This window comes from Procambarus clarkii, chromosome 10 (assembly GCF_040958095.1).
Source record: "Procambarus clarkii isolate CNS0578487 chromosome 10, FALCON_Pclarkii_2.0, whole genome shotgun sequence".
NCBI lineage: Eukaryota > Metazoa > Arthropoda > Malacostraca > Decapoda > Cambaridae > Procambarus > Procambarus clarkii.
Window position 1 is genome coordinate 47668293 of NC_091159.1, and position 23211 is coordinate 47691503.

At 40.2% G+C, this 23211-nt stretch overlaps 3 protein-coding genes across 10 annotated transcripts in view; 1 reads left to right on the forward strand and 2 right to left on the reverse strand.

Moving 5' to 3' along the window:
- Positions 1-1660, reverse strand: part of LOC123774185 (diacylglycerol kinase delta) — a 252562-nt gene extending 250902 nt beyond the window's left edge. For 2 of the 4 annotated variants that reach the window (XM_045768342.2, XM_045768335.2), the window contains exon 1: positions 697-1660. In XM_045768342.2, the coding sequence (XP_045624298.2) occupies positions 697-849 (153 nt within the window). In that variant the 5' untranslated portion in view covers positions 850-1660. The other 2 variants (XM_045768355.2, XM_045768351.2) reach the window with 2 other exon arrangements.
- Positions 1661-4484: 2824 nt separating this feature from the next.
- WDR79 (WD repeat domain 79) lies at positions 4485-22644 on the forward strand. The gene is made up of 11 exons (XM_045768371.2): positions 4485-4640; positions 6971-7749; positions 11183-11277; positions 11829-11955; positions 12288-12374; positions 15233-15369; positions 16533-16616; positions 18247-18362; positions 18990-19119; positions 21393-21525; positions 22339-22644. The coding sequence occupies exons 2-11, from the start codon at positions 6971-6973 to the stop codon at positions 22514-22516; spliced, it is 1866 nt and encodes a 621-aa protein (XP_045624327.2). The 5' UTR covers positions 4485-4640; the 3' UTR covers positions 22517-22644.
- Bcs1 (Bcs1 chaperone) overlaps positions 19943-23211 on the reverse strand; it is a 29073-nt gene continuing 25804 nt past the window's right edge. For all 5 annotated transcript variants that reach the window (XM_069322028.1, XM_069322026.1, XM_045768382.2 and 2 more), the window contains exon 11: positions 19943-22071. In XM_069322028.1, the coding sequence (XP_069178129.1) occupies positions 22028-22071 (44 nt within the window). In that variant the 3' untranslated portion in view covers positions 19943-22027. The remainder of the gene's footprint in view (positions 22072-23211) is intronic.

Genomic DNA, 23211 nt, shown 5'->3' on the forward strand with positions numbered 1-23211 from the left:
CCTTGGGAGCTACTAAGCGTTAATACTGTATCTCAATACTGTATTACTATCGGTACTGTAGTCTTTTGTGATGTGTGGTGAAAATTTGGGGACCAGTTTTATAGCACAATTAAAGATATAATTTTAGGCTACCCTTACTTTCTATGAGGTAAAGTCCAGGTAGTAACATAGGCACATGGCACATGTGTACTGACGCCTTACACTGGTTTTCCAGTGTATGTTTGTAGTGAGTAACCCACGAGTGACCCATCATAAGAGAAGACACCAGTAAGTGTCGTGACCTGTGAAGACCTGAGACGGACGGGTCATGGTATATACCATCCTTCACCAGTCTCCCAGCTGTACCTTAGTCAAAGGACAACCACCACTAAACAACATTACAGACGCCACAATACTGCCACACTCAGTGTACCACTTTAATTCACTTCACCAGTGTTGAGGAGCGCTCCTACAGGTAGCGACACTTTAACTCGTGAATACTTGAGTATGAGGGAGTTGGTGAGTGCGTCAGTGGTCCTACAGGAGTGTGTGGTGCCTGGCCCTAACATGTGAGTGTGGACACCTTACTGGCACTATCCTGGTGCCTGTGTGCCCTTAGTGGTGCCCCCGTGAGGCCCTCCACACACACCAGTGAGGCCCTCCACCACGGACTCGGCCCCACACCCAACCACATCAACCCGCCTTTACTCTACTTACACTACATTTTATTTCCTTGTTGGTCGATATTCTCCTGTGGAAAGACTTTGCGGGTTCAGTTTCCCCCTCACTCTCGGAGGAGTCCCCCTCGGCGTAAGGCCCCGTAGGTTTCCCCGGCACACTAGCATGAAGCTCACTTCCCCCCGTCGCCATATTTACACTGTCAGTTTACGGGGGAGTGGCGGCGGCCACCACACGTGTTCACACTCTTGTGGTGACTTCTCCGGGCCCACCACACGTGTTCACACTCTTGTGGTGACTTCTCCGGGCCCACCACACGTGTTCACTCTCTTGGGCTGACTTCTCCGGGGCCACCACACGTGTTCACACTCTTGTGGTGACTTCTCCGGGCCCACCACACGTGTTCACACTCTTGTGGTGACTTCTCCGGGGCCACCACACGTGTTCACACTCTTGTGGTGACTTCTCCGGGGCCACCACACGTGTTCACACTCTTGTGGTGACTTCTCCGGGGCCACCACACGTGTTCACACTCTTGTGGTGACTTCTCCGGGCCCACCACACGTGTTCACTCTCTTGGGCTGACTTCTCCGGGGCCACCACACATGTTCACACTCTTGTGGTGACTTCTCCGGGGCCACCACACGTGTTCACTCTCTTGGGCTGACTTCTCCGGGGCCACCACACGTGTTCACTCTCTTGGGCTGACTTCTCCGGGGCCACCACATTAACTACATCCCCGCCCCATTGTTCCTCCACACCTCCACCTCTAGTAGTAACATTGAAATTCTAAACACTGAAAACAAACTAGTAACTGGCAATGAAACTATAGCGCAGTAGTTAACGCAGTTAGCCCTGATATTATTAAATTAGTCCATAATTGTTGTTTATTAACAAGCATATAGGTACTACACAGCAATGTGCTGCTAGCCTGCTACCCTATTCTACATGAAGGATTACACAGTATACATCAAAAGCTTGCACTGAGTTCATCTAATAGCCCTATTTCACAGCATGGTTTAGTCATACCTGAAATTAACTGAGGCTCATGATCTCTCAAGTGGCCTCGACGAGAACAGGAAGCCGGCGGGTTGTTAAAGGACCCCCGATTTGTTCTGATTATTTTATGCAGCTGGATTTTGAACTGCAGCCGTGTTATGTTATTTACGGCTTCGGCTACGTCTTCTGCGGGTAGGCGGTTCCTTTATATCCCTATTCAGGTGAAAAAGCGTCTCCTGTTTTATGTCCTACATTATAGCTTGTTGAGCTTGAAAACGTTGCTCCTTGTGTTACATCTGACCTTTTGAAAAAGTGGTCTGGATCAATATCATCCAAATATATCGGTATAGTTATCAGCCCTAAGTTAAATGTGTATGACACCCTTCTGAGGTCCATGCTGGTGAAAGTCCTGAATCTGCCATTGGACGACTCTCAGTGGGAGCAAGCAACCCCTTCCTGTAAGACACGGTGGCCTTGGTGTCCGCACAGCCTCCCAAATTGCTCTACCAGCCTTCCTTTCCTCCCATACATCGCACGACCTCGTCAGAGATATCTTACCTGCAACCCTGAGAGATTCAGCAGGAATACACGATCCTGCTTTCACTGAATGTTCAAATCAGTGAGATGTTCTTGCAGCCCCAGCAACCATTATAGAGCCAACAAAACAACACAAACAGTCCGGCTGGGACCATCCTCTAGTGGAAAAAGTAGCTGATGCCATGCTCAGCGCCGCAACATCAGACAAGGAGAAAGCCCGCCTCAGAGCAGTGCATGCCCCCCCATGCAGGAGACTTCCTCCTGGCAGTACCCATGCCGGCAATGGGCACGCGCCTAGATCCAGAATCCCTTCGTGTATCAGTGGCCCTCCGCCTTGGTGCCCCAATTCACACTGAATACAAGTGTATTTGCAACAGGGTGGAAGCAGACCAATACGGACTGCATGGGTTGCATTGCGGAAGCACAAAGGACTGGCATGCAAGACACAACGAGGTCAATGACATCATCAAGAGGAGCCTCGTCTCAGCTAGGTGCCCAGCGGAGAGAGAACCTCGCATCCTAGGGGTCCAAAACCCGGATTTCCCTGCATTTTGCCCTGATGGCATCACCATATACTCCTGGAAGGAGGGTAGACAGTTGATGTGGGACTACACATGTGTATCCACCCTGGCTGACACCTATGTACACTTCGGAGCTGATCATGCAAGCAGGTGGGGCGGCCAACCACAGGGAAACAGCAAAATCACTCAAGTACAGGCGACTGGAAGGTCAATACCTCTTTGTTCCCATAGCGTCTGAGACGCATGACCCCTGGGGCAAGAGTGCCTTGGGATGTCTCAAGGAATTGGGTTCCAAGCTCATTGACGTCACCAGAGACCCAAGGGCTTCCAGTTTTTTGTTTCAGTGCCTCAGTGTGGCGATCCAGAGGGGAAATGCCTGCTGCGTCCTCGGTTCCTGTCCGGAAGCGGAGGAGCTTCAAGAGATCCATAACCTTTAGGCATATGTCTTGTATGTCTTGTAACCTTTAAATACACAATAAAGAAAAAAAAATAAAAAATAAAAAAGAAAGGGGGTGGTAGGAGAAAAGCACACAGAAACTGTATTGGAGGAGACCTACATTCCCTCCAATGCGTTATGTGTGGTTTCCTCCGAGGCTATGGGTCCCCCTTCTTCCAGCCGGAGTCAGTCTAGTATATAGAATATAATTTTCAATATATTAAAAGTATGGATGAGCTCATCCTTGTCATGTCTGGTTTGCAGTGTTGTTAGTCTTGTGGCCTTCAACTGATCCTAATATGAGAGTCGACTTACTTACAACAGATAAATCAGGCAAAAGACATAATTCTGAGATGATTTTTGTTGTTCGGCGTCGAACTTTTTCCAAAGCAGATACATGTCTTTCTGAAAATGAGGTCGCCATGCCTGGATACAGTAGCCATAAACCGAGAGACTCCAAGCCAGGCTTAAGACCGAGAGGGACACAGGTAGACCTATAGGATTATAAACCCATGGAACTGCAAACCAGACATGATAGGGCAGATCTCTCAGAAATTTGTAAAATACTGAACCATTTGGTGGATATTAATCCGAACTCTCCAAAAGGTCAGATGTAACACGGACAAAGAACAACAGTTTCAACAAACAAATCCACAAGGGCCGTGACGAGGATTCGAACCTGCGTCCGAGAGCATCCCAGACGCTGCCTTAATCATTTGTTTAAGATTTGTTCATTTGATGCATCACGCAATTGTGATTTCTGTGTGTAACAGTTTCAAGCTCCTTGAAACAGTTGAAACTCCTTGCAACAAACCACAATGTACGACTGAAAACAGATGCTTTTTCAGCCATCGGGTTATAATCCATGGAACCGCCTACCCGCAGAAGAAGTACATGCCAAAAAACTGTTGAATTTTAAAAACAAGGTAAAACTACAAGGACAAATGGAGTGGGGGGGGGGGGGGAAGAGAACTTTGACAAACCGCCGACATCCTGTCTTCGTCGAGGCCAGTATTGAGATGGTATCCCTCACGTAAATTCAAGTACTGAATTTACGTGTTTGTGTTTTTGTACTTTCTTACAATGTATGTTTATACTTACAATGTATCTTTAAGCATTTTTTTAATTTTGCTAGAAATTACCTTCTTAAGATTATTTGTTAGATTAAGGATCTGCTAGAAACGCTATGCGTGCTAGTGGCTTTACCAGAATGTAAAACTTCAAGTCTGTGTACTCTCATGAACCCAATGTACCTTCTTGTATATAAATAAATAAATAAATAATTAAGACTGAGAGACACCATGCCCATCTTAAGATCGGGAGAATATTATTTAGGCCTGTGAGTGCTTCATATTTGTAAACAAGGGTCAGTGTGAGGGAGGCAGCGTGACGCGTCATCACGCCAACAGCCGTGGGCAGGAGGTGGAGGCCCTTCACGCTAACTGTGCCTCGAGTAGCACCTCACCGGTCACCAACCACACATCATCAAGGTACGACAATATCATATACATTTTGTACTGACCCGTCGTCTAAATAATTCCAATTTTAAAATCTATTTCTTGGATGTTTTGAACACCAACATAATACTATATGACTCGCACATTAATTATTTTTTTTATTTTATTTTATTGATATATACAAGTTCTTACATTCTCGTACACCCACTAGTACGTGTAGCATTTCGGGCAAATCCTTAATCCTATGGTCCCTGGAATACGATACGACCCCCGCGAAGAATTGTTTTTACAACCAAGTACCCATTTTACTATTAAATTAAACAGAGGCTACAGTTAAAAATTTGCACCCAGTAAATCCTACCCGGCCAGGATACAAACCCAGGACAAAGCGCTCGTGAAACGCCAGGCAAAGCGTCTTAACCACTACGCCACAGAGACTGCTATATATTTATTTATTTATTTTTTATACAGTATATTTATTTATATACAACGTCCATTGGGTTTATGAGAGTACTTAGTATTGATGTTTTTACATTCTTATAAAGCCACTAACATGTATAGCATTTCGGGCAAGTCCTTAGTCTAACATAATTTTAAGTTGGTAATTTCTAGCAAAATTGAGGAATGTTAACAGGTACATTGTAAGAAAATTTGACGAAGATTAGTAGGTACATTACAGTAAAATTTAAAGATTACCAACAGGAACTTATACTTTGTAGTATAATTTGAGGATTATTTATAGGTATAATGTAGTAAAATATGTGTTCAATATAACAATCATGATATAAGATGATAGCAGTAGTTACAATGGTGAAGTTGAATGGTTTATGTACATATATTGGGGGTTTAGGTAGCACAATATACAGTGAGTTTAAAGCACTAGGTAGGAAAACTATGAGGATGAAATTAAGTACTTTTTGGTTTTCTTTTGAATAAGGTGTAGGTTGGACAGCTTTTCAATTCGTTAGGGAGTGAGTTTCATAGATTAGATCCCTTTATTTGCATAGTCTGTTTACACAGATTAAGTTTGACTCTGGGGGATATCAAAGAGATATCTATTTCTGGTGTGGTGATAATGGGTCCTATTACATCTGTCCAGGGAGAGTTTCAGAACAAGGTTTGGCATTTAAAAACAGGGCTTTGTAAATGTAAATGGCACAAGAGAATGTGTGGAGTGAGTTTATGTTTAGCATGTTTAGGGATTTAAACAAGGGGGCTGAGTGTTGTCTGAAAACTGAATTTGTTATTGTTCTGAAGCAGATTTTTTCTGGGTGATGGGCTTACACACACAAATCACAATAACGTGATGCATCAAATGAACAAATTCACAAGGGTCGTGACGAGGATTCGAACCTACGTCTGGGAGCATCCCAGACGCTGCCTGAATCCTCGTCACGGCCCTTGTGGATTTGTTCATGATGGGCTTGATATAGTTTGTAGTGGTTGAACCCCATGCACAGATACAATAAGTAAGATAGGGATAGATTAGCACATAGTATAATGAGAGGAGAGCAGGGTTAGGAACATAATACTGTATCCGATTTTAGAAAGTACAGGTATACCAACTGTTGTTGAGACTTTCTTGGTTATGTGTAGCATGTGGGTGCTGAAGTTGAGTCTTTTGTCCATGTTTAGGCCAAGGAACTTCCCAGCAATTTTATTGCTGATGTTAACATTGTCTATCTGAAGCTGAATTGCATTTGTTGATTGGCTTCCAAATAAGATGTAGTAGGTCTTTTCCATGTTTAGTGTGAGTTTGTTGGTTGACATCCATATGTGGACTTTTTTAATTCGTTATTTACAACATTATTTAGTGTGTAGGTTAGGGTCTGAGTAGATGAGAGTAGTATTGTCAGCAAATAATATAGGTTTAAGAATGTTAGACATATTAGGCAGATCATTGATGTATATAAGAAATAGGAGAGGTCCTAGGATGCTGCCCTGTGGCACTCCTTTGGTTAATGGTAGAGTGGGAGGTTATATCATTGATTGATCAATAGGTTAGATGTTAATTAATATCTATTAATGATATATCAATAGGTATATCATTGATTAATCAATAGGTTAGATATTCAAATTTATATATGAATGTTGAGTATGAAGTGACTGGTATCGACTACAAATGGAATAGACTGTCATAGTTACCTGTGACAGCTCAATAGCCTCAGGAATCTGTATACTAGTTGATTGACAGTTGAGAGGTTGGACCAAAGAGCCACAGCTCAACCCTTGCATGCACAACTAGGTGAGTACAAGATACAGAGCAGATCAGTGTCTAATTTTATTTTGTTTCTCATGAGCATAAAGTATAATTTTTTCTTATAGTACCTGTGCACTTAACTAGAGGCTTAATCATGTTTCAGATGGATGAAGAAGCAGTTATCAACAAGGAAGAATTCACTATAGATGATGAAAGCAACAGTTATTTGAATCAACAAAAATTGCTTGTTTTAGCACAACTTGATGCTGCCTTAATATTACCACCTAATCCTTACACTGAAATATGTACTAATGACAAAAGCATAATCAAACATTCAAGTGTGGATGTGAAAACTAATTCTAGACCAGACAGTGCTAGCAATCATAAAGGTGAATTAGGTAATATAACAAACTCCTTGGATACTATGTTGCTTTCAATATCAATTGGACAAGACACACAAAAATCAGAAGAAACTCTTAGCAATTTAACTGCAGCAGAGATGAATGTATCTAAGTGTACTAGGCAGTATGATAACGGACTATGTGAAGTAAGTGTTACAGATAGTAAGTGTGAAGTAGCAATACAACATGATAAAGAATCTTGTAAAACAAATGTTTCATTGAATAATTATGAAGGGAAAATACAGCATGAAAAAGGACCTTGTAATGTAAATGTTTCTATTAATAATCATGAAGGGACAATAGAATTTGATGAAGGAGCATCTGAAGTAAATAAAACAGTTAGTGATCAGGAAGGAACAATAGCACATACTAAAGGTCCATCTGAAGCTAGTGGTCAAGATACAGAGATGGATGCTGCGAGACAAGAACAAAATAATTACTGGCCAGCCTTGAAGTTCACGTTTGATTCACCAGTGATGGCACTCGATTATAAAGAAGAATACAGTGCCCCAAATGTTAACTTTACAAAGGGATGCAAATGGTTAGTTATAAATATTTTTCTTTCCAATTTTCATAACTCTGTTAAGCACAGGAGGCTAAATTGAACCTGTATTACTGATTCTAAAGCTTCTGTTATTTGCATTACACCATGTTCAGTATTGTACTTATTTCCATTATATAGCAGAATCCTTGTGCAAAACATTTTGTGCACATTGAAAATACCATATACTGTATTGCACAGTGTTTACTGTTATATACCTTATTTGTTATGGCTGACTTGTGACTGTATGGAACCAGGTGTATTTGTAAACAAGCTTTCATTGTTACCCAGTAACTCTTGTCCATAAGTCACATGAAATTGATAAGAAAGATCTTGGTGAAATATATACTGTACTGTATTTTTATTTGTATATTACTCGTATATGTAGAAATGTCATATTTATCTCGTATAAATAATAAATGTATTGCAGTTGACTCCTGAGGCTACACAGTGCGATCTTGAACAGTGCAAACCAATACTGTACATGGTAAATTTGTAATTAGACAAAATTTAGTTTTACTTGTATCTTCCAATTTTTGGTATTCTCTCTCTATTGTTCTGTACACATAACAATTTTATAAGTGAATTAGAGGCTTGATGTCATAAGTATGGTGGCACCATTCATAAATAAAACTAAACGGGTGAATGTTCTCCTTCATATGAATGTCGAGTAAACCAGATTAGTTTCTTAGGTATTTCTAGTAGGAATGAAAATAATGAGAAGGCACTTGGCCAGTATGACTGTATAGCAATTGGAAGGGACTGCACCTGTTTATATTCCTGCGGCTCCACCTCTCCCAGTAGATTGCCACATTTTCTGCTGATCTGTGCTTGTGGGCTTTCTGACATAAGTCTATCACCACATGTATTGTGTGCAGGTGGCACAGTTGTTGGTATCCCGCCTACATCTTGCATCACAGCAGCAGTATAGCTTCTTGGTGCTCTTTTTACTTCTTTGTTTTTTTTGTCATGCCTCTTCTGTGTCCATCCTGATGGCTTTGTTCTTTTTGTAATGTTATCGTTTGGCCTTGCTGGAGCTATTCTTGTTTGTGTTTAATGATGATGGCCCCCTTGGCTCCATTTCGCAAGTTGTCTCGTGCCTTTTCTGTGGAGAGCCCCTCCGGCTCCCCAGAACTAAGCGGGGACTCTTTTCAGATGCCAACTTGTTCAGTTGGCTCTGCTAGACGTACGGGTTTCGTAGCCAGCCTTGGTTTCTGGCACTGCTTGCTCGGTGTCTGAACCTGGGGACTTTTCCGCAGCTCCGCCTCTTTCAGAGGATCGGTCTGGTCCGGTACATGGCTGGTTCGATCTTCTCCGATCTTCATGTCTGGTCTTTTTGATGTGGATTTATCACCATTTCTATGGTGATCAGGTGGCTTCTATGATGGCGTCCTGCCTGTGAGTTTCGTCTCGGTAGCAGTATGAAGTCTCCTGGCGGTCCTTTAGTTCTTTTTTGTCTCTTCGTAGATTGTCTTCGGTTTTGAATCGGGTTGTCTTGTCTTTTCTCTCTGTTGTTTCAGGACCGCCATCTTATGCCGAATACTGTAGCCTTGTATCGTGCGGCGCTTGCAGAGCTGCTCCTGCTTGCATTCGGGGTGTTGGACCAGGTACTTTGTTTCTCTCTTCTCCTAGGTTTGTGGTGACCCCCTTTGGTTCAGGATTGTTTTGACAAGGCCCTTTTTTTTTCTTGTTGGCATTGGCCTCTTGGGGATAGGGTCGGGGAGCTTCATGCTTTCCTCCGGTGCAGGAGTTTTTGCTCTTTCGGTCCTGGTGGTAGGTTTGTTCGGTTGCAACCGTCTCCTTCTTTTCTGGTGAAAAATGAGACGGCAACTTTCCGAAGGGCCCTTGGGTGGTTGATGCTTGGTTGGTTTGTCCGGGGGTGCATCATGTGTTGTGTACGATTGCAGCTCTCGCCGTTATTTGCACACTATGGCCTCTGTGAACGGGGACAACAATCAACCGGGTTGACCCGGTTTCCCTTCTTCCCTATTCCAGGGCTCGGGTCTCCCAGGTCGTTTGCAGGATTATTTAGTCCACTCAGCCTGCGGTCTATCCTCGTGCCCATGACGTTCAAAAATTTGCTGCTGTAGCTTCCGTTTTTGAATGACACTGTTGATTTTGGTGGTTGTTTATTGGTTTTAAAGCTGGGGGTGCATCATTTGTTGTTTCCAATTGAGACAGTTCATTGCTACCTGCATGCCATCTACTCTGCTTAAGTAGATGTGCTGTTTGTTGGCCCAATTTTCTTTTGGTTCCCTACTTCAAGGCTCATTTATCCCATTTTGTCCACTGTGTCATTAAGTCTAGCTTGCCTCTGGTCTACCCTCAGATCCGTGATATTTGCAAGTTTGTTGCTTTGCCTGCAGTACTGTATTTCCTAATATAATGGGCTGATATTTGGGCTTAGGGGTTTTGGAGGTCTAAAAGGGACTTCGTAGCTCATTATCTGGTTAAAGAACTGGTCCCTGCTGGGCTCTTGTTACTCTAGGATGGGTTTCCTGTCCCTTCGTCTTGTCTTTGTGTGCATTATCTTCCCTCCTCTCCTGGTAAGTTCTATTTTCCCTATATAACTCTGTTGTTAGCTTCTGGGAGCCACAATTCGGTCCCACTAGAATGCCAGTGCTGAATGCAATGAAAAACATTTTTCTGGTAAGGTCTCGATGGTTTCCTCTTCTTTTACCCCTACCAGATGCATTGGTTTCGTGGTCTATTAGCTCCCGACTGAGATTATAATAATGTGGAAACTGGGTGATGCTGGCACCTATTGGTGGCCAGCCATAACTAGAGGAGTTTGGCTTAGCTTCTGAGTGAAATGTTAGTAGAGTTTGGCTGTTTCAGTGCTTTGGTTCTGTGAACTTTGCAGTTGTTTGTGGTGCTTCACTTACTTTCTGGCTGTTTTCTCAATGAGGGTGATAATAACAATACTCAACTCTTTGTGCCTCTGTGACAGGTGCCAGATTCTGGCTCTGGTCCACACTAGGCGATACAGGAAACCTAAGACTGATGCGACTTAGTAGTGAGGAGCTACCTCAGCGAGCTAGCTTGAGGGAGCCACCAAGGCCTTACCAGAAAGTCGTTTCATTATGTTCAACACTGTTTTCATTTTCTTTCTTGCTTTTTCTTTTTGCTGTCTTTCTCTTTTTTTTTTTTTTGAACTTTCACAGTACAGTATTTTTTTATAGTAAGATGTGCCTAGCATAGGAATTTATCTGTTTGTTGTTTACAGTCAGATTTTTTTTTATTTCACAATACATAAAATATTTAAATTTTGCTATGCTCAAAATTAATTTTCTCAAATCCCATTAGATTCTTAGCAAAACATTATGTAGATTACTGTTACTTGTGTTCTCTTTAAATGCCTTCCTGTGTAGAACTCGAAGTTGACTGTGATCGTGTTTATTTCTACAATCAGTATTCCATAATGAACATATAGGTCACCAGATGGTTCCTGTCTGCTGGTGGGGAGTGATGACTGCAAATTACGTCTTCTGAATCTACCTGCACCAGTTGTTCAGAGAGAGTTTCAAAGTAAGGTGCTATTTATGTATTTATTGCTTTACATCTCCATCTCTAATTTTTATGACGTCAATATCTTTACAGTATCTTATTACATTTTGACAGATGGTTACTTGTTCAGGCCTTAGATATTAAAATAGACTGTGCAAACTCTCAGATCTTATTTTGGAATATGTTTGGTGCATGTAATAGTTTGTTCAGCATAATATTTGCCAAGTAAGTAATTATCAAAAGAAGGCACCAAGCTGGGAAGGCTGTGTAGCACGTAATATTTGCCAAGTTAACATTCGTGTGTTGCATATCTTGAAACATAACAATGTAATTAATATTTTATGATGAGAGATGAAAACATGATTGGTCTAATTGTTAATCAGCGGGTAAATCACCAATATATGTACAGTAATTGTGTAGGAAAACTAGAGGCGGCAACAATAGAATACTATACACTGTACCTTTTTTTTTTTGTACTGTGTAACTAAACACTATATAAAAATGAATATTCTACATATTGGTCCATTACTGTCTCTTTCAAAATTATGAAGCCTGCATTTTTTTGTTTACAGGCGAGTCTTGGTTTATGGAAGAATCTAAAAAGTATGCTAAAGCTGCCATTACTGTACAGGAAAGGGAATTGATATATGACTTTGCATGGTTTCCACTGATGCAGTCCAATGATCCTCGCACCTGTTGGTAGGTGTGTTGCTGCTTCTTACGTACACCTTTGTTCTTATTGTGTTGTGTGATAATTCAGAGTATTTATAGTGTCATTATTAATATATTTTGTATTAATTTAAATATGGAAATTGATGTGTAATGTCTTCCATGGTGATTTAAATTTTTGTAGATTGTGTGGGGAAGGCTTGAATACTGTAAATGTTTTGGGTTTTATTCCAGCACTATCTTCTACTGTTAAGAAGCCATTCATTAGTATACAGTAATTTGCAAGTAGGAGTGAAGCTAGTACTGTCTGTAGCTTGTACTGTGTTAAAATAAAAATGACGTCAATGTGTTATTTCCCTTAGCTTTGCCGTGACATGCCGAGACCAACCAGTTCATTTATGGGACGCCTGGAATGGTAATCTCATCTGCAGTTATCATTCATATGACCAGTAAGTACTGAGTTACCAACAACTTTGCTAATAAATCTCCTCTTACAAATTACTAGTCAGATGACATTTACAAATATCTGTGCCTCTTGTCAGTGATTTTAAGTTTAACAATATAAATATCTGATCATTTTAATAAGCATGTTTGTAATAGTGTCTTAAAATTCAGAAGACATAAATACTAATCTAGCTATAGTGAGTTTCAGTAGGATTTTAACATTTCTGTAATGTTTTGATTATTGAACTCTGTAAGTATATTGAGATATTGCTTGAAAAAATTTATTTCCATTTTATTCATGGAACCTAATGTATATAGTACTGTATATATTTAAAATAAGGTGCAGCAAGCACTTGCACCTTATTTTAAATACTGTAGAAGCTCACTAATCGGGAAAATGCCCTAATCCGGTAACTATCGTGGCCGGATAAAGTTATATCCCTATTCAGACAGAATGTCCTTAGAAACCGGATTATCAGATATTTGTCTGGATCAGCATATACTGATAGTGAGTTTGAAGCCTAAAAATCTCTCCAAAACCAATGGTCGACTTGCCGCAGATTATAACATGTGAACTTTTACCACTGAGAGATAAGAGTGTGGTGGGTGTCAGGAGTGGGTGTAGGTGTGGTGGGTGTCAGGAGAGTGTCAGGGGTGGGTGTCAGGAGTGAGTTACAAGGGTGAGTATCAGGGGTGGTTGTGGGTATCAGGGGTGAGTGTCGGGAGTGAGTGTTAGAGGGTGGGTGTCAGGAGTGGGTGTGGTAACCACATCACACACCAGGATGGGTGTGGTGTTTGTGGGGAGTGAATTGTGAACAAGAGGTGACTGGTGTTAAAAATTAAGCCTAGGAAGAGCCTGACAGCTGAATGGACAGCGTTTCGGATTCGTAGTCCTGAGGTTCCGGGTTCAATCCCCGGTGGAGGCAGAGTTTCTTTCACATTGATGCCCGATACCTAGCAGTAAATAGGTACCTGGGAGTTACAGCTGCTTCCTGGGGGGTGTGTATAAAAAAGGAGACCTGGTCGAGGACTGGCCCTCGGGGACCCCAAGCCCCGAAATCATCTCAAGATAACCTCAAGATAGGAGGGTGGCGGTCAGGTCTCTCCCTGACGCCGATCAGGCGGTCAGGTCTCTCCCTGACGCCGATCAGGCGGTCAGGTCTCTCCCTGACGCCGATCAGGCGGTCAGGTCTCTCCCCGTGGCACCATTGTTTAATCATTATATTTTTTCCTTTTTGTCGTGGAGAGCTAGTTAGGAATATTAAAAACCACACCATAATATTTGAAAAGTAATTGGTTGACTATTTATTCATTTAAGTATTTACAAGAAACTAAAATAGGGTTTAACACAAGGTGCATATTATGGTGTCATTGTACAGCAAGTATGTTGTCATACTCACTCATACATACATACTCATACAACATACTCAGCAAGTGAGTATGTTGTCATCACTTGTGGCAAGGGTTAGGAGGGTGATAGGTGGAGGGAGGTATTTGTAGAGAGTCACCCACCACCTGCCTATGTGTGGCCACATGCCTGACTGCTTGCCCACCCACCTACCTGACCTTCCCACCCACCCACCAAGCCTATCTGCCTGCCACCCACCCATCCAGCCCGAACCTGACCTGCCTGCCCACCCACCCACCTGACCTGCCTGCCCACCCACCCACCTGACCTGCCTGCCCACCCACCCACCCACCCACCCACCTGACCTGCCTGCCCATCCACCCACCAAGCCCATCTGCCTGCCATCCACCCATCAAGCCTGCCTACCCACCTGCTTCCCCCACCCACCTGACCTGCCTGCTCACTCACCAAGCCCATCTGCCTGCCATTTACCCACCCACTCGCCCACCTGTCTGCCTGCCCACTTGCCCTGTGCACCTACCACCCACCCAGCCCCACACACTAATTATAGTGTGTGGCAATTCAAATTATGCTGTTTGTCATACAAATATTTTTGGAAATGTTCACTTCTGGACTTCCACAGTGAAACGTCCTTTGATCCGGAAAGCGTGCTTATCAGGCAAGGGGTCATTGCCATATAGTCCGGATTAGCAAACTTCTACAGTATAACTATATTAACATAGGTATAAATAAATTAATGAAGCCTAGAGAAAAGGATAGAAAAAGTAACGGAGGGGATTTTTTGGGTCTTCACTCATTTTTCTGTGGAAAGCCCCTTCGGCTCCCTTGAGCTATACCAGGCTCATGTGTATATATTAGACCGTGGCAACAGCTAATCGATGGCGTTCTAGGCCTACTGGGGACCAGCACCAGAACCTGGCCCCCCTCAAGAGAGGCATGAGGAGCAATGGTCTATAGACACCCCCGTGTAGTTAGGTGTTTATAGGCCCATATCTGCCATCTACCGGGTCAGGCACCCAGAAAGGAAGGAATCCCAAAACAAACTACAGCTGGTGGAAAAATTGCTAACCAAAAGATAAACGAGCAAGCAGAACTCCCCAATCAGTAAACAAGCAAACAAGCATGACGTCACCACAACCGCCACGCCACTGTCTGCGCAACTTCCCCCTCCTCGGGAGGGGGAAGAGGGGGTCCCAGATCTATCCCCAGTTCAGAGGCTGAATATCAAAGATGCGAAAAAACTGCCAACTGGAGGGAGGGAAGGATGCCGGGGAGCCTCCAGGTCTCGCCCAGAAAATGGTGAGACTAAATATATACACATCAGCCCAGTATTGCTCCAGGAAACTTCAGGGTCTCACCCAGAAAATGGCATTTCATTACATTCAATGCTGGTTTTTTACATTTTTGAAAATTACAAGTTGATTACATGTTAAAGGTTTCATTTCAATATATGCAAATGCTATGGAATTAATTTACCTTAATTTATATTAACAGCCTTGATCAGCTGGTAGCAGCTTACAGTGTTGGGTTTAGTGAAGATGGATCACAACTTGTGTGTGGCTTCAGCAAGTGCCTCCGTGTCTTTCACACCAGTCGTCCAGGAAGACACTTTGAAAGCATAGATGCCAAGGGTGGGTAACTATCACCAGACATACAGTTATGGTTGTCTTGTGCAGTAGGTTTTGTATAGAAACATGAAGACTGTGTTGCCAGATTCATGAATCATTGTTTTTCTTTATTCAAGTTAAGTGGCATTTTCTCTAGCTATGTATTTATGAATGATTTGTTTAACTTCTTGCTTCTTGTTTATATTATATATACTCCAGATTTCCCAAATTTTTTTTATAGATAATCATTCTTGATTAGGTGTTACTGTAGATTTCAGTTTTTGAACTAAATTTTTTTCTGGGAGGGTCCCCTATGTAGCTCCGAGAGCTACTTAGGGGACCCTCTCTAAGTTGGTAAGTAAGAAAATTAGGTACCCAAAGGTACAAGGCAAATGATCGTTGATGCAATGCTGTAAACACCCTAATTGTGATGCACCTAACCTCAAGCAAGTGGCAGGCCAATGCAGCCAAGGTCCTCACAGCTTGCTCTAATACTCACCTGGTCACATCACAGGGCACAGAACCTCTACTGGAGACAGCCTCAGTATTATGCTTGAGCTGAGTGGTGTTGGCTATACAAGAGCAACATAGCAGACTCCCTACTTAAATTTATATATCCTAATTGAAATTATACACTCTGGCAGTCTCTATGGTGGTTCCTAGTCACTCCTTATGCCATTTACTTGTTACTGTTTCATTGTTAATCAATTTCTTAGATATTTTTGCACACTTGCAATCAACGGCTGAACAGTTCCTATGGGGAGGCCTTTAGCTTTTTAAAATGTGACATTTGGTGGTAGTTTACATCACAGGAATCGACAAAATTGGCAAAGAAAGATTTTTGGAAACCGCAGCTTCAAGACCAAGAGGGCACAGGTTTAAACCTAAGAAAACAAAGCTGCTGAAAAAAACATTAGAAAATTCACTTTTGCAAACAGAGTGGTAGACAGTTGGAACAAGTTAAGTGAGAAGGTGGAGGCAGCCAAAAACGATAGTAGTTTCAAAACGATACATGACAAAGAGTACAGTACTGGGGAACGGGACACCATGAGTGTAGCTCTCATCTTGTAACTACACTTATGTAATTTGTTAAGTAATTACATTTGTAGTTAGGTCACTACAGCCTGCACATGTACATGCTAATACTTGCATTTTTCAAGAATTAACTATTATTATTTTTGCTGCAGGTCAACCGGGTATAATATCATGCATGGCCTTTAACCCACAGCTGCCATCTGTCTTTGCTGCTGGCAGCTACCTTGGCACGTTGGGTGAGTAAATGAGTGTTCCCTTGTTTTATAATACTTTAAGTCCCAGCCACTTTGTGCATTAACTCTTAATGAGCAGTTATCATCATATATTGATCCCTGGGCCTGTGTAGATTCCAAAGGTTATAATAGACAAAAAAAATATATGCAATCACCAAAAGGTCTTGTCATCTGTAAAGGTTCATGAACAATTTTATGTAAAGTTATTATTGAGGCTTGAAAGTAATTTTTTTTTTCTTGATTTTGCTCAATGTATATCTTCTGTTGAATAATAATAATAATAATGATAATAATAATAATACACAAAGAAATCACATTATCATGATATATCAATGAGAAAATCTACAGGAGCTGTGATGATTGGAACCTGTGCGGTGGGTGTTCCCAGGTGCAGATTAGAGCGTGCATCTGGGAACACCTAGTGCATAGGTTCGTATCCTCATCACGGCTCCTGTGGATTTTGTCAATAATAATAATAAATGCATTGCTAATATTTAAATTGTTTACCACATGCCTGAAAGTTAAGATGCTGTAGTTATACTTTTGTTAATTTCACCTCAAAGTATATAGCAAGAGATTTTAGAATGTATGAAATCCAACTGTTTTAAAAGTATGGTACAAGGCACAGTGTTTGTCTAGTGCATGGAATGTTATACTGTACTGTATACTGTACCTAGAAGTAACAGCTGAATGAAGTAACTATTTAAGGTTAAAATTGCAGGAGTAAGAGGTTGTGTTTGTCACGGTGGTCGTTATATTGGTGTAATGGGTAAATATATTCAATTAATTGTGAAGAATTGGAAAATTTTACAATTAATTAAGAAGAGTGGTAATGCTCCATTCTATCCTGGACCATTATCATGTTGAAACTGAAGCTCAGTGACATAAGCAAACTAGAAATGTGATGGTAAGGAATGAGACATGACATGGAAGGGCTTGAGGAAAAGAGGTGAGTTAGAGAACATTGAGGAGTTAAATGAACACTCACAAGCTGGTGAGGTAAGGTGCGGCGACAACATTGGCAGCGATGTAAGAAAGAAGAGGTGAAGATAGTTATATACTTATATAAGAAGATATAGATTGATAGTGGGAAAGATGAAGATTGAGTGAAAGGGGATGGAGGGATTATCTTGCATTGGATTAGAGAGGCAGAGGGCATGGGTGGAAGAGAGAGAGAAATAAGAACACTCCTCAACAGGAGGATGGTATGTAAAGTATTTCATGTACATGCTACTCTGCAGCCAGATTGAGTTGTGACTTTTGTTCTTGAAAAAAAATAAGATTTATGGTTTAAAAATTGTAAACATGACATAGAAATGCGGACATGTCGTTGAGTATGTTTTAAGTTGCAGTTATAATCAAAATTTATTTTCGTGTTGCTAAGCTGACACGGAAAGGTCCAGTATGAGTCTTCCAGTAAGTGGGTTAGGCATATAAGTAGAATAAAAATGAAAATATTTATTTTAATGGTATGGTTTAGTTCAGATGACCTGTGAATATTTTGGCTCAAGGTTTAGTTATTACAGTTTGTGACCAAATGTATATTTTAAGATGGTTTGTAACAAATTTGAAAAATATTTATCTTGTATGTATAATAATTTATAATATAAATTCCCCATGCCCTTGTTGGCAGGTCTGTACAATCTTCAGAGTAATAGTCTGTTCTGCCGGTTGGAAGGGTGTCAGGGCGGGGTGACCCACATTCAGTTTTCTGCTGATGGCACCCAGCTGTTCTCTGGAACCCGAAAGGTAATATACATCTAATATGTTTGAATGTGTATTCATACATGTTGACTAGATCTTGTGGGTGATACCAGTCTGTTCTCACACTGGACATGTGTATTCTATACATGTATATGTTTACCCATACAGTGCATATAAACCTATCCAAACCCATAATTTACATAAAATTATTATCTTTGTCCAGACTTTGCTACAAATAGCTCACAATTCCAGTGTACATATGTGTTCAGACCATTAAAATTTGTATGCTGTGCTGTATACTATACAATATATGCACTCAGTGTGATGACAAGTTGAAGCTTAGTTTTTGCATGTGTACATACACACACAGATTATGGTACGCATGTTTAAATAGAATACCTTTTTCAAATTTCTTGATTGTCTAGAAAGTTATAAATTAGAATGGCCAGTTGTACAGTAATAGATTTATGAAAAATGGAATATATATGGCTAAATGCCTAAAATACAGAACTGTAAATTTTGTAACTCATTTTGGACATTTTATGTAAAATTTATAATATGCATATATTTCTTGAGATTATCTTAAAAGTACAGTACTCTCAAATTGTATGGAGCAGTTCATGAATATCACTTACATAAGTAATACTATATTAACTTTTTTGTTTTTATTAGAATGATGAAATTCTTTGCTGGGACATCAGAAATCTTGGACAAATACTATGTGCATACAGACGAAAAGTTTCTACTAATCAAAGAATGTACTTTGACTTGGAACCACAACTGAATAGCTTTCTTGTATCAGGTAAGATCACTAATATCCTTCTCTTGTTAGGTATCAGTGAATGAGGTGCTGAATGACCTCTGGTACCAGTGATAGTCCTCATGACCTAAATTCTCACCCCTTACCCTCCTGCTCCCTGAGTGAGTGAGGGAGGAAGAGAGAAGCACTCAGAAAGGGGTTGGGCATTTGTCTAGGATTTGATACTAGCATCACACTGAATGTGAAAGTAAACTTATGACATCGACTGAGAGAAATCTAAATATTTTGCTAAACTATACAAATTAATTCAGTCCATGCTCCTGTTTTGGTAGTACGTATAGTAATCATGAGGACCATAGGTCATATACTGGACCAATGTACAGCGAATTTAGAAAGTAGAAATCGGTACTATTGAATTTGGACAAACTGGAAAAGCTTTCCTATTTATGTTGCAAAGACAAACAAAACTATCGTAGCCTAACTTTCCTAGGCCTAATGCACGATATCTTTGGACTAATACAGTATATATGTGTGCTATACTAGGCCTAGAAATATTTAAGTGTTTTTTAAGCTTTATTTTTGTTGGACTCTTTATAAAATGAATATTACAAAATCTTATTCCTTAGTACATGAGTGTTTGTACTATGGTGCACATAGTTATAAAAACTACTTCCTAAACAGGCGGATGGGTTGAATTAATTATAATACCGAGCCTCTAGATTTTCTTAAATATACAGCATTTGATTGTGGCTGTCCTGAAACTAAAAATGCTTCTTTGGCTAAAGTGTTCTTATGAATTTCAATACAGTATTAACCCTTAAATTGAATGGTATGTAATATCATGTTGGTTATGGTATAGATGGAGTGCAGGTTATGTAAAGTTTTATTTTACACGTGGTAAACACCATAGAGCAGTCAGGATATGAGGTGTTGCTTTTATTGTCAATAGATGGCTCTGACACTCAAGCTACCATAAAGGATGGTGCAGTATATATACCTTATAATAGATCTCTCTTAACAGCAGATTAAATTAACCCACCGGGTCTCTTCTCCTAAACTCAGATTTGTCGGAAAGTACTACAAAAAATAACTTTTTTTTTTTTAAGAGAATGGAACACATAAATTAATTACTCGCTCAAAAGGTTAACACACTAGTACAGTATACATAAATCTCTCACTCTACATGAAGAAAAGGAAAGAAGGGCTAATTGGCTATGATAGTAGAAAGTATGTGCTCCAACTAGCACAACAATTCACACTCGTGCATGATGGCATTTATACACTGCCACAACACAAGGCAGCCTAAGGTATCAGTTTGCTGCTGCAGCACAGTGGTGGTCAATTTAACGTGGAGCAGAGCAATTATTTAAAGCTGACCTTATATTTTTTTCTCTTGCGAGCCCCTTTGCCTCCCTGGAGCTATGGGACTGTTATGCAATATATCAGTCTAGGGCATTAGTCAATGGAGTTAAGCCTACTGGGGACCATGAGCCAGAACCTGGCCCCCTCAGAGAGGCACAGGAAACAATGGCCTTTAGGAAAAACCACCCTGTGGTTGGGGATGTTCCTTGTCTGCCATCGACTAGGGTTAGGCACCCAGAAAAGTAGGCATAACAAAACAAACCTCACTTGGTAAGAAAATTGTATACCCATGTCTAACCTACACTACTGAAACACTCCATTGATCCTATAGCTATTATTTTACCAGGAAACCTGCACTATTTCCTAATCAATGTTTACCCAATTTGTTTATATATTTAAACTTACCTAATTTGTCTTCTTTTTGTGTTGATGTATTTAACACCTTATTAATATTACTTCATCATTTTCACATTACTGTATATGCAGTAGTTCTATTTAAAATTTTTCTGGTACATAATAAAATAAGGTAAAATTTGTTTTACTGATGTTTTGTAGCGCAGTACATATGTTTCATCTTATTTTGCTTATCATTTCATAAAATGCTGAATATGAATTTCAAACATCCATAATTATTTAGCTTGTAATTAGCAACTCTCCAGATTTTAGTCAAAGAAAGGAATTAAATATTTGTATAATTACAGGAGTATATGCAATATATTGCAAAAAATTTACATTTCCTCTAAAAAAGTAATAGTGAAATGAGGGAATTTTCTTTTTATTGTGGAAATATATTGAAGTCTAACTCCAATGTCCATGACTAAATTTGCCTTTAATGTCACTTTATTTTGTATTTTGTTTTAACATTAATATTTAAAGTATATAAAGCCTGTAGTATCATTACCTTGTTACTGTTATTTATTCTCTACAAAAATATTAATCTATAAACTTGACAGGAAATACCGAGGGTCAAGTATTAAAGTGGGATTTGGGCCAGAGTAATGAAGGCACTTCTACATATGAAGATATACCCATGTTGTTGCCTTCGTCAGCATTTACTGCCCATAAAGACTGCACTAATGGAATAAGGTAAAGATTTATTATATAATATTGCAACTAGTGTAATTATAAAATAATTAAAGCAAGTCAGTACTGTACTGGCTCTACAATTATTACAATAAACCTACAACCATTCCTCACCAAGCATTAACTTGTATTCTTAGTACGGAAGTGTGAATGACACGATCACTGTGCACCCGAGGACACGAGCTGTGTAGTTTGTATCTACATTGTGTATGTAGTACATTAGCATCTCGGTTCATTATGTGCTGTGGAACCCTATGGTGGGGACAGTCAGGATTCTCTTTGCTTGCCGGTTTGCAGGGGTCTGCATACTAGGTCTGCGGCACAATGCTTATTCCTTTCTCAGCTGCCTGTTTCTCCTGAGTTGCATTTGGTGTGTCCTGGCTCCTGGTTTACCATTTCAGTTTTTACTGTCTGGAACTAGAAAACCCATTACAGGTGTTTGGTGGTGTTTGGCTATGGACCCTCCCACTTGGTGCTAGTCCATAGGATGTACTGTATCTTGGTTTTACTTCATGCTGTCAATCATTCTTTCTGAATCCACCATGCTACCTGTTGGGTAGATTATATGATATATTTGAGGTCTTCAAGAGATTTAGTATACAAGTCCTAAAGAGGCCAAATAACTTATTGAATGGTGCAAGAGGAAGATGACGTAATATATATTAGTAAACTTATTTAAAGTCCAAAAGACTAACTACAGTAAATCCTCAAGTTATTAAACATTTATATTTGGTATAATTTTCTATAACGACCAAGTTGTCTTCATAATATTGTATTGTATTTCTCTTCATTAATTGAATTATCTTTTTCTTACAGCATTCATCCTTATTATCCCATCCTGGCTACCAGTTCTGGACAACGACACTTTCCAGAACCAGTATCAGAATGTGATTCGGATTCCAGTTCTGAAAGTGAAGTGCCCAAACAGCTGTTTACCTGGAAGAAGATAGTGCACGAGTGCTCAGTCAAGCTCTGGTGGCTTGGAGGATTATGAGTCTGTAGCAAGACCCAACTCCAAAACTTTTAGAGAAGTTTCAATATCACAACAGAAATCTTATATCCATCCATAAGATATTTTTAATTTCCAATTGTAAAATGTTGATAATAAAAGTGTTGATTATATTGCAGATATTTTCAATATTTTGAAGACGGTTCTTTAACCTAAGGTACCCTTAATAGCATACCTGTGGTATTCATGTGGTAGAACGAGGCAAAAATGTTCAATTAAAAAAAGTACAGTATGATCTTGCAAATGAGATTCAAGGCCTAAAACTGAAAATTTTATATGAATACAGAGAATTCATCGTCAGCAGTAGTGGACTGAATCATGAAGTGTGTGTGTGTGTGTGCGCCGAAAATATACCACATTATGCTGTTTTGTTATCTTACCCATATTTCAGATGAAATGCATTCACTCTCATTCCCAGTTATTTTTTTGTTTTAAATCAGTCTATCAAAATTTATGCATCAAATGAACAAATCCACAAGGATTTGTTCATTTGATGTATTACGCTATTGTGATTTGTGTGTGTATTGGTATGCCTATTTTTCAAGGCAGGAAACGAGAACTTTCGTTACACCCGACTCCTTTAAGTTTTACTTCCACAAATTCTTCCACCCAGAGTCCAGGTGTTTAATCTAAGCAACAGCTTCCAGCACTTCTCCATTCACCCCACTTTCACAGTATTT